At 38.6% G+C, this 12,251-nt stretch overlaps 1 protein-coding gene across 4 annotated transcripts in view; it reads right to left on the bottom strand.

Moving 5' to 3' along the window:
- Nucleotides 1–12,251, bottom strand: part of plch1 (phospholipase C, eta 1) — a 48,358-nt gene that overhangs the window by 23,796 nt on the left and 12,311 nt on the right. For all 4 annotated transcript variants that reach the window (XM_072392311.1, XM_072392313.1, XM_072392312.1 and 1 more), the window contains exons 2-8: nucleotides 11,269–11,415; nucleotides 7,867–8,110; nucleotides 7,395–7,524; nucleotides 4,432–4,602; nucleotides 3,914–4,007; nucleotides 1,237–1,440; nucleotides 456–576 (exon numbers count right to left, since the gene is read on the bottom strand). In XM_072392311.1, coding sequence (XP_072248412.1) covers nucleotides 456–576; nucleotides 1,237–1,440; nucleotides 3,914–4,007; nucleotides 4,432–4,602; nucleotides 7,395–7,524; nucleotides 7,867–8,110; nucleotides 11,269–11,415 — 1,111 coding nt within the window. The remainder of the gene's footprint in view (nucleotides 1–455; nucleotides 577–1,236; nucleotides 1,441–3,913; nucleotides 4,008–4,431; nucleotides 4,603–7,394; nucleotides 7,525–7,866; nucleotides 8,111–11,268; nucleotides 11,416–12,251) is intronic.

Below are 12,251 nucleotides of genomic sequence, written 5' to 3'. Positions count from 1 at the left end.
GTTGCAAACTAAACTAATTAACTGTCAGTTGCTTAAGCATTGCACAACTTGTATTTGGTGCTCTTTTTTTTCACATCAAACATCAGTTAAACAGGAATTACAAATCATCTTTCTTTGTCAGTTAACAATTACCACATTATCCCAACTTACAGCTTCCATTAAAGGTGGGAAAGCCTATTCGCTCCACAGTGGGCCATGCTGCAGCAACATTAAGCAGTGATGAAATCAATTATATGAAATTCAGTTCGTCCTGAACCAGAAATGACATGTCGGAATCATGTATGTGAGTAAACTCATGGAAAACTAAATAAAATGGCATATGTGTTACATATTCAAGGTTGTTTTTATCCCACTACAATAATTACAGGATAATGGAAGAGTTTACCTTCCACTGAACAATCAGAAAAACTCACATCAAATCACACACACACATACTACGGGCAGCTTTAACTCACTGGTTATTTACGAAGGCGTATTTATTGATGGCCTCTATGACAGATTTGAATGTTATCTTGGAAGTCAGAGTGTAGCCGTGTTGGACCATCGGCTCTCCATCGGGACCATCCCAACAGTCCACTTTAGGGAAAGAAATCAAAGAAATAAGTCATGAACATGGGATATATGTATCTTTCTCTTATCTGGAAATGTAGCATTCTGTTGCTAGACTCTGAAAACAGTGCGAGACAAGTCAAAACCAGGAACTAGCATGTGAAAGATTGGAGCACACTGTGGTGCCGCATCTGCAGGTCTGTTTAAAATTGTATTACCAAATATTAACACATCACAATGAGGATGGGGTCACTGGTATGGTTTAAAGATGCAGCAGACATCCTTAACATAAAAAAGATCCACAGCAATAGTCACTATATTCCCTTTGTATTACAAAAACAGAACATCGTCTTTTCATGTCGGATGAGAGGGTGTTTGCTGCAACAAGAAGCAGTCAAACAAATCTCATCTAATTACAACCGTGTGTTTTCACAGCAGACATATTGATTAGTCCTAGTAAGAAAAACCCAGGTGTTACTAATAGCATGAAAGATGACACTGCTCTGTTAAGGGTCCCACTGAGCCTTGGCAGTTTGAAAAGTGAGACAGCACGTACAAAACTAGAACCTCGAGGCTGCAGTGGCTGAATTTGATTAAGTCATCATTAATATATTGTTTACACCTGAGCTTTCGCTGCTATTTTCCTCAAATCAAAATGTCTACTTTTAAAAGAAGATGTTTGTGTACCTTCCACACAGCGGCAGCCAGACTGCAGCACCCAGGCGTACATGTCAGTCTTGGAGTGGGAGAGGAGCTGGTCTCCAGTCAGGTAGGTGTTATGAGAGGAGGCGATGAAGTAGTTACACAGAGGCTGCTCCATGTCTTGATTCACTTCATGGTGCAAAGGATTGAAAATGTCACATGTTGGACTGCGCATGAAACTTGTGAAACCTGAAGAAGAATGCAAATAGAAGGGAAGAATCAGTGAGAATCACAAAGGCTGTGAGCTACTTGAGTCAATTTTATCTTGAAGCTTTTTACTTGTTTGTTTGCATATGAAGTCCCATGTTTTTGTTCATCAAGAGAGGGCCTTTCTAGCAATGCTCGACATGGTAATTGTCTGCGTTTACCAGGCGATAAGCTCAACTATGAGAGAGACAGCTGTGAAATTTTGTACAGACATTCTTTATTTCTACAATGAATAATGAATAATAATAGTATTGTTTATCCGCTGAATTTTCATCTTGATGTGTTTGGGTCAACATCATCAAACAGACTGATGCCACTTATCTCCTGACTCTATATCTAACACAAGCAGGAAGGTTTTCATCCATCCTGCAAAATCACTACATTTTCCTTGTGACATTCTCGTCTTTCTGTACTAATGCTAACACTGCTAACATACAATACCATAAGAAAATGGTTACAAGAATTATTACCTTGCAGTAGTGTTGTTGCCTCTATTTGTGAATGTGAGATTTATTTCCATGTTTGTTTGGACTCAAACTGTAATGTATGCAGGGACACCTTTAAAAAAGTGTATACTCAAGTCTATTACTCAGAATTGTACAGGATTTTTTGAATGCACTCCCCCACACTCAATTCTACAAGTACATCAGCTTCAAGTAATGAGGCATGGGTCAGAATAAGGATCTTTGAAAACACCCTCTGTTGATCCTCTCCTTTTATAAAAGAGTCAAATTTATTGAAGTTTGTTACATGCTTTTAAAACAAAATACTTTAGTGGTGACAATCTTGAAGAGTCCCTCTTAACTCCAAACTCTTATTGTAAAAGTGTAATATTCAGGCTCAGCTGGAGTTTCACATTCAGAGGTGGTCTAAGACACTGCTGTCGGCTTTTATTTGCATTGTCATGATAATCTGCATATCAAGATCCAATCACAAGTGGCGATCCAGGATGTAGACACAGTGTAATGCCAGTTGTGAACACACACAGACAATGAATAACATGTGGACAGTTATTCTGGAAAAGTGGTCTGTAGAGGTAAAATGGAATGATTTAAAGAAGATGTCATACACATACAGCATATGGGAAATGGTCTGCGATTGGAAATCAACAATTGGATTGAGCAAGTAACTTAAGTCTAGTACAATGTGGCTCAGTTTAGATTTTAACAAGACACTATCAAACATGAAATATGAACCATACTGGAGATATACCACATGTCTCCAGCGCTGTGAAATCTGTTATTGTAAATTTCAGAGGGCATTACTGTTACATAAATGGACAATATGTCTAGACATCCATGTCAGGGCTGCAGGGAGGGCATCAGGCATACTTGTCTAGTCAGTCAGACACACACATTCTTAGCCTACATGCATCAGATCACAAGATTAGTCTTCCCCTCTATTCTCCTCCTGTCTTCCTTTGCTCTTGTCATTTGTCACAGATAAATGTCTTTTTCTCACCATCCTTAGTCTGATTAAATAAGTTTCACACTACAACTACCCCTCCCTCCTCGCCTCTATCTCCCCCTTAAGGTTACCCTTTGGCTTCATGTGATAAATACTTCAAATGTCACTCAGACACTTTTTTATTTTCTATCCTAAGGGTTGGGATGTCCTGATAAAAATAAAAGAAAGCAAGATGTATCAGTTTCAGATAGTCTGATGTTTCAGTTAGTAAAATATAGAAGAATGTGTTTTGCTGGGCTCTATAAATATACTGAAGTCAGTGAAGGTTTGCCAAGTAAGGTCATGCAACAAGAGCATTATTCAGTGCATGACGAATATGTAGGACTTATGAGAACAAAAATCAGCACTCAGAGTTTACAACAAGATGAGCATTTAATGGAGGCATTATGCCTTTTTCACAAGTTGGAACAAATTCCTGAGTTCTTAATGAAATGTCTTATGTTTTCATCAGAAACCCTTTTCAGTCCTGTCTCTACTGCCCTGTTCACGTTGCCCTATTTCAGGGTGGAGTGAGCCACCTGTTTCAATTAAAGCTGGGGTGAGATAAAGATGAAGAAGCTGGATAATTCAATACTGTGCTATCCCAACTGTCACAGGGCAAGAGGGAGGAAACACAGTCCATCACAGTGAGAAAACAAATACAAACTATGCAGCGTGATGTGTGATGCAACCGCACCATGGAAATCTGTACATCTCACAGAATGACATACTTCCAAATCTAGCCAGCCCCAAGAAAAAGTGTTTTGTGTTCAGAATTACTTAAGACACTCAAATATAGTATCCTGCTTCACAGCTATGGTCACATCTTTAAAAAGAAGGGAAAAAATGAAAGCAGGAAAACCACAAAATAGTGAGTAACAATGTTGTAACCTACTGTAACGTAATGGTACGTGACAAATATGAGGGGAGACGCAGGAACAGAAAAAGATGGAGAGAATGTAAGATTTGAAATAGAAAAAGACTAATTTGATAGAGATGCGAAAGTTACCGTCAATCCCCATAACACCTCTTTGTTTATTTTCATCAGACACCTCGAACTTGTCGATGATTTCTGCAGCATTCTCTGCGGTCACAGTGGTCATCTATAGACGAGCAAAGCAAACACAAAAACGATGGTCAGGCTTTTTGAAATACAGAAAATAGTCAAGCAGGTGTACAATGCAAAAGAGCTCAGTATAATTTTCCATTTTTATATTGAATTTATGTTAAATTCTCCTCCATGATAAAGAAGCAGCTCAGTCAGACACCATAACTAGTCCAGAGTATCATGTTTCTGAGAAAGTGAATAAGCATGATTGCAGTTTCCACTGCAGTCTAACAGAGTGAGGAATGTATTCAAACGAGAAAACTTTTTAAGTGCAAGAGTTTGGCTTCGTGGAACATTTTCCTCTAGGCGGAGGGTTGAGGAGGTACATGTTGGGGTAACAAGAGGGTGAAAGAAATATGTAAGGTTTAACATCCTTTGCTGAAAAGTTGATGTCACCTGAAACCAGTGTGACTGCTTACCTTCTGCTCAATGCGCAGGAGGTTGGCCAGATCCTCTGCGGTAAGGTAGTCCTTCCTGTCGCTGTATGCCATCATGAGCAGGAACAGGTCCCGTCTCAGGGACATCATCTTGTAGAAGACAGAGAATTCCTCGTATGTCAGCGTGCCCTGATGATCATCAGTGTCTGCCTCCTAAAAAGATGAGGGAGTGATATTTTATAACCAGCCCAGTCTCACAGAAAAAGATGTGTCACAGATACATCTGTCCACATGTCCAAAAGATAGCAGTGTTGCTATTTAAGTGCAGACATTGTGATGGTAACACTTTTCATTGTCTGTTGTATATTGAAGCATTCAGGTGATCTAAGTCTGTAACCATGTATTGCCTAACTACATATTTTCTATGCCTAACCCTAACCAACAATGACTGACAGTAAAGACAGTAAAGGCAAAATAACACCACATGAGAAAATGCAACAACAAAATAGGAAGCATAACATCTCAAAAGACACGACAACTAAACAAAGAAAGACAAGAAACCCCTTCACAGAGAACAAGACAACATAAAACCCAACAATTTTTCAGTTTATGGAAAAGGAAAGGACAAAATTTCCTGTTTGTGGACCCAGTAATTTGTAAGTATATGTGTGCATATATTGTTGTGTTTTCTAAAATGTTGTGTATTTTCTCCTTTTTGTTGCTGTTCTCTTTTGGTGTTGTGTTTCTTTTCTTGTTCATAGGTCTGTTTATATGTGTCCTTCACACAAACAACCTTTCTATTTGCAAGCAGGCACAACCTATCAGTCTTTAAGACACCAAGAAATTACCTCCAATAACTATTTTTCTTCCCCTAATCCCAATATCTCATTAGACGTTGACAGAGGATACACGGCTCATTCTGTCCTACCGCCTATGCTCCGTCAGCTCACTGGGATCCATCATCTGATACTACCTATATCTCACGGGGGCCCATTCTATCTACCACCCAATCTAATAATACCAGCTAATTCAGCCATCACACTCCAATAACGAGCTCAATGTGGGAACTCGAGACTCGATCGCAGACAGAATCTACACAGAACCAGCAGGATAAATCATTGTGATGGACTTGGAATGCATGGCCAGAAAACAAACAGATTCAGGTTATTTTAAGCAACACAAGCTGTTAAAGTGGCAGTGGTACTGTCTGTCACTGCTTAGACTGCAGAAGACAAAGTGATAACATTTTCCCCTTGATCTAAACCCAAAAAGTGACTGGTTTAAGGGGAGAAAACCCTTGAATTTATGGGAGCTGGAGAAGAGGGGGCTTTAGGGGATAACTTTTATCATATCGAGGAATTTAGAGAAAAATAGATGTCGAGATCCCTCTGGGCTGATGATAGGATTTACTGTGGTCAGTGGGTTCTCACGAGACCCATTTAGAAGCTTAACGGCCTTGAAAAGTTAACTATGTCTCAGCTTCTAAGAGTAAGCAAAGGGTCCTATTTCACATTTCCGCTGTTAAAGTTGTTAAAGTGCCAAAACACAAGTCGGCACAAGACAGAAATTTGTCAAATTTGTGTCAAAATGTGGAGAGTGTTGATGAAGACTATACAAAGACTTTCAGTTGTATATCGTCAGACTGTAATGATGTAAGTAAGCGGTTCTCCATCGCCACAGAGCAGGATAAAAAAGGGCAGAGCAACAAAACAAAAGAGTCCTTTTGCCCCCAACTTTACACCCACATCCACAATGGAAATGACTATTACTTCCCAGCTGACAGCTTCTCACTTGCCTTGCCTGAGCTGCTGTCCTATCACCTGAGAAGTCACCTGTCACACCTGCTCCCCATGAGTCATTATCGCCAGTATAAAGCATTCTCTGCATCCAGCTTCACCGCGTTGCCATTGCTTGTTGTCTCAGCTGTTTCTGTGATGCCTGTCTTTTTATTACAGAAACTGAGACGAAGTTTTGGGTGAAGTAGGGGTTTCATTTTCTGTGGAAAGTTTAACTTATCCTATTTTCTTACAATGTTTAGCTGGGACCTTTCAGATGAGAGCTGCCATTGTCTCAAGCCAAAAACACTGAAGGCTTACATTGCATGTGTGATGCATGCTCAAGATTATTTTTTCATGTTCCGTACATACCTACTTATATTCATTCAAACAACTATTCTAAAACCTAATAATTTTGCTTAACTCAGTTTCAACCACCTGCTTTCAGCTTTCCGACTCCTCCAACTGTGCTAATGAGAATATTTTCAGGCTCAACCTCCACATTGTAAATTAGCATTTATGTTCTCACTCAATTGCAATTTTAAAAACCCCACAAACCTGCTTATGAGGGTGGTTTAAACGGTTCTATCAGCGCAAACCAACCGTAACATAAAGAAAGCTGTCAATCAGAATAACTCATTTTCAAATTTGCATGGCTGTTAAAAGACTGCCGTGTTTTGAGGAACATAGAACAATTTGCTTTTGTGGTCAATTGATAAAGCAGCAGATATGATAAGATACTCTATGAATCAATGTATTATTTGCTCATTCCATTAAAACTCATTAAAACAACAGACACATTGATTAGTATGGTTTATAGATCTTTCTTTCTTTGTTTTGACTTCTGTCTTAGAAATGATACAGTTTCTCTCCTCGCTTGATTTGTTTCTTCTGCAAGTGCACATCTTCTAGATTAAATATTTCTTGTAGATTTATTTGAACTACACATATGCACATGACAATAAATAAGATTGCAACACTAATGTGTGATTTTAGAGGTTATAAGGTGATTTTTGTGATACAAACACAAATGTGCTGGTATTCTACCATTTACAAATTAATTAAATAAGTAAGATGTGGAACTTGAAATGTCTGTTTCAGTTTGAGACTTTCATTTAGCATCCTACAATACTACATTATCATGAGACTACAGACTGATAAAACTGTAATTTCTAAAGTTTTGACTGTAATTTAGCAGCAAATGACATGGAAAAGGTTTTGCATTCTAACCTGAAACATTTGCTTGACCTTCCTGCGTGGCAAATTGACATTCAGCTTGTGAAGGAGCTGGTAGATCTCATCGATGTTCAGCAGACCGTCTCCATTCTTGTCAGCTTCCTCAAATGTCTGCTTCATCCACGTTGAAAAGGTACATTAAGAAAAATTAGATGCGTTTCAGAAAATCCGTCTGCATCATTCTAAGTATTTCAGATTGGGAGAGAGGCTTTAGCTACTGATAAACATATAACAAGATTAATCAAAAGTAACCTCTAAAAATATATTGTACTCAGTGTGGTTGAGTTGAAAGGGAAAAACATTGTTATTCGTATTCTGGCGAACCATTTCAATATGTGCTCTAAGATATAAGATTCACTGATTCCTACCTGGTAAAAAAATATCTGAAAAAAAATCAAATTATTTTGCTTATAACGGGAAACCTGAAGAAAGTGATTCTCGTGCAGCTCTCTGTTTGAAAGGATATTGGTCGTGTGTACGCTGCCGCTTGGCCAGCGAGTCCTCATCACTGATCCCAGCCATCAGGTAGCGGAGGCCAGTTATCCAGGTTCTGGCTTCCTCTGCGTTTGATGTCACCAAGTCAAGGGACTCCATGTGATTTCCATGATACACAGTGAAACAACAGGCCGGGTTGAAGCTGCCGTCTGCATGCCGATGGAAAATGTCGGACTGACCACCTTCTGTCACCTTGTAGAGTGAATCAATGGTGACTGATGCAGTGAAAGCAGAGGGAAAAAAACAACAACTGGTAAATATTTTTTAAAAAAGGACTAAATTAAAGAAATCCATTATGATTTCTGGCCTTAAACACCAAATCAAATGCTAAGAAGCTCAATAAGTAGATAATAGTATCCTAACAGTGGTGATAAATATTAAGAATTAACCTCCAGTGTTGTTAAGTTATCAAAAACGCATCCATAGGCCACTCCATTGCAGTGTTCCATCACTATGGCTAACAGGGGCACTGATTATTATGATATAATTTATCATGCAGAGTCCCTCTGCTACACATTGTGCAGCAAGACTGAATAAACAATCTACAGCTGAAAATGCTCTCACTCCTATGTCATACCCAGTATGACACAAGTGATGTCAAGGGTCATCATCACTTTTGTCATACTGGGTACCTCTAGTGTCAATTCAGTTAAGGTCTAAATAGGTGATGGTTTTCTCTCACATCATTAAGTGGAGGAGACAAGCCTGTCGTCTAACACATAAGGATGCGTTAAGGACTCAAACTTAGCACAAAAGTCAGTAAGTACAACATGTGCCGTACATAACAGTTCAGCTTTTTAGCATGGCTGCCGATGGTGATGATTCGAACAGCACAGCTGCCACATCACTGCAGAAATATGGCCATATGAAAATCTGATGGAGTTTTAAGATTGAAACAATTAAAATCCCAATGGAAAAATTGTTCAAATTGTTCCCATCAGGTCCAAATGTCAGCAGCTACTCTGAAACGACATATCAAGCTGAAGCTTAAATCAGCGGAAGGAAATATCTGCCAAGTGACTGGAGATAAGAAATTATTATTGGAGAGTATAATGGTCCAGGTTTCTGTAATTTTTTTTATGTATTTGACAAAATATGTGTTTTGAGTTGTGTTCTCTTGTCTGTGGCCCTCTGGTATTAAACACTGATTGATTTAATCCGGAAATATGCTTCATAAAAAAAGTACTATACTGAAAATGAGCTCACGGCAGCCCATTAAAAAAAAGACACAAGATATCAAATTAAACTAGCTCTTTGATAGCTGTGTGAAGTAAACTTTGAGTTATCTTTTTTGAAGTGTGACGTTGCACAACACCAATGATAACGGCCTTATCCTTTAATTTCGTAATCCAGAGCTCCCATTGAAGTGTTATGACAGAAAAATGAAGCAGGCTGAATGAGGGTAGAATATCTAAAAGGATAAAAGCAAAAGACTGGAAAAAAACATGAACAAAATTATATGAGTTCCTTGCTTTCTCTGCTTTTAGTCTACCATGTGTAACAATAAACAGAGTAAGCAACTCCTGCAGGCCGCAGACGTTCACGGTCTAATGAGATTGGTGTATAAACTCAGCTATCTTAGATTCTGAGTCTTTGTTAGGAACAGCCTGCAGTAAACTACGTCCTACTCCAGATTCTCATATGTCCTCTGCATGCTGTTTCACCTCTGTGTTTTTCATTTTCCTTATATCTGTTAGTGTGGTCCTTTAGCATGCTCATTCACTGCAGATACTTCCTGAACCTCATCAACGCACAATGTCTTTTTCTTGAAACCATAAATCTTTATGTTAAAATGATTCATTGCAGGATTAATGATTTGATTCAAATAATTGCCTTCTTATGTATCTCAGAATGTATTTTGTGATAATCCTTTCAAAAATCATCCATGTGCTTTTCCCACTGTGCTCAGTTCTCACATTTTATTATATAATGTGATATTGGAACTACTGCTGTGACTGAAAATAACAATGTGTCAGTCTTGTTTTGATCCTACATGGATACACACTCATTCAAATACTAAAACTGGGCAGCTGTTGTGTCTTTTTCTTATTATTTCAGTGGATAGGATCTAAGAGGCTTATCTAATATTGACAATTTACAAACGCACACACATTGTAATTTACAGTAAGGAGACAGATATATGCTTCAGTGGGTTGATGCATGAAGTACTAATGATAAAGAAGAGATGACAATGCTTTCTTTAAGAGGCATAGCAGTGTGGAAAACCCAGATTAAAAACAAGGTTAACAAGCTGAATGAAAAAAAATAGTACATTTATCCCAAAGAGAAGTTATAGATGTTATGTTAATATTTAATCTATGCATCCCTTGATATTTTTGTTTTATCTTATTCTATTCTATTTTATTTCATTCATTTTTTCAGGACAACTGGGATCCTATTCTAACAAAAAGGTTGAAGGTGGAGAGAGATAAAGCACATATTTTAGAGGCTTTAAAGCACACTGACCAGTGGGCTGGAATCTATAATGACACTATAACGACTTGAGAAAAGAATGTACTGTGAGCCAACAGGAAAACTTACAGTATCACAATATCTGCTCTTTTTTCAGTTTTAGTCTGCAGTTCCAACACAACTGACCCTACTGTAGCACCCACACAAACCTCGTTAAGAGCCACATGTGTTGAACATTATAACACCTAAAACTTGGCCGATGACAACTGAGCCAAAAACAATTTTACCCATGCCACATAGTTTAAAGCCTGACAGGAAGGATTATTTTGTGATCTTGCAGATGATGTGAAAATACAGATGTTTCACAAGGTAAAGTTTTTTAATGAAACTAAATTCAAGATCCCCTTCTAAACTTAGGCCAGTGACAGCCCCCTCGAGTGGCCACAGAAAAGCCAGAGATCACTTTTAGAACGGAGATGGATTCCATTCTAAAAAATGGATTGGTCGAGATTTGGATTTAACATTAGGGACTTTTGTTCTTTTCCTGTTTCAATCCATAGGTAAACATTACTTGTAATTATAACCTCGATTTGTACCTCTGTCTAAACCAAACTGATATTTGGAGAAGTGAAGAATATGTTATATTTACTGCCACTGGTGAGGATCCTAATTAGAGATTACTCTGTGTAACTGTGTTGTATTCATACAGCAGAGACAAATGACCTATTTGGAGGTTGCTGTTTGCACAGTGCTACTCCATGACATGACACTTCAGCTTGTTCTGTAAAATGTGGGATGACGGACAAACTATCTGAAGTTTAATTAGACAATAATTATCCCTACGGTGTTCATAAATAGTATAGTAGATAAAGACGGACTGTAGGATGGTTAAAAAGAAAGTGAGCATGCTTTGTTGCATTTGAGTGAACAGGTACATGCAGATGTGTGCACTCCTACTCACTCTTGGCCTTCTCACTCTTGCGTGAAGGCTTCCAGCGGATGCAGGAGCGATGTTCATCCAGGTAGAAGAGTCTCACCAGCCCTTTGGATCCTGTCTTCAGCTTCACCATCTGTGTCCCGGACTGCATCACGCACATACATCGCTCCACTGCGGAAAACAACATGAGCACAAAACTGAAGACTTAGAGTACTAATTTAAAACACAAAAGGAGCAGGTGTCTGGCTTTATTTATATTTTGTCAGGAAGAAGTAAGGTAGAGTGCCACAGTAAGTAGCGCAGCCAGCAGCTGACGTGAGTGAGCGTCCAAACTTCAACAGAGATGCTACTGTGTGAACACACAGGGCTGCTTATCTGTTACCCACTGACCTGCTGCTGAGAGCAACTCAGAGGAGGAAGAAGTAGAAAGGTCTCAAAGAGGGAGAGTCATCGGATGTGTAGCTCTCTGTTCTAAGTTCCACAGAAGGTCTAAAAAGCTTTCCCAAAAAAAAAAAAAACTACAGATCATTTTGAAACATGGGGAAGCTACTAATAAGCTCCATTCAAAACAATTGCATCGCTTACTTATCCCTATGAATAATTCTGATTTACTCTTTTTGGGGGATCTGTCTCTAAATAGTTCCATCTCTTCCCCTGTGTAACAAAGGTGAAAGCTATTTTTGTTGTTGTTGTTTGTTTGTTTTCTGGCAGGTTTGAGGACAATATATCTTTCCAGAGTCAGTGTTCCAACTACTCTGGATTATCCACAGGCCTCAAAGCAAATAAAGTCAATGGGAACAACCACTTTGGTACAAACCAGCAGTTCTGAGGAGTACAGACTTACAAAAAAATGTGTAACATGTAGTAAAATGCATTGTTGTCACAAGTAAGGGTTGACAAATCTTGAGATGGAAATCTATGCGTAGGTTGTTGTTTTGCGTAGGTGAGCACCCATGTGACATTATTGTAACAGTGATACGTAACTATAAAAATCTGTAAGTTCTAAA

This window comes from Leuresthes tenuis, unplaced genomic scaffold (genome assembly GCF_036924035.1).
Source record: "Leuresthes tenuis unplaced genomic scaffold, fLeuTen1.0.hap1 SCAF_9, whole genome shotgun sequence".
In the NCBI taxonomy this organism is placed as follows: Eukaryota; Metazoa; Chordata; class Actinopteri; order Atheriniformes; family Atherinopsidae; genus Leuresthes; species Leuresthes tenuis.
This window is presented reverse-complemented; position numbering and strand designations above follow the sequence as displayed.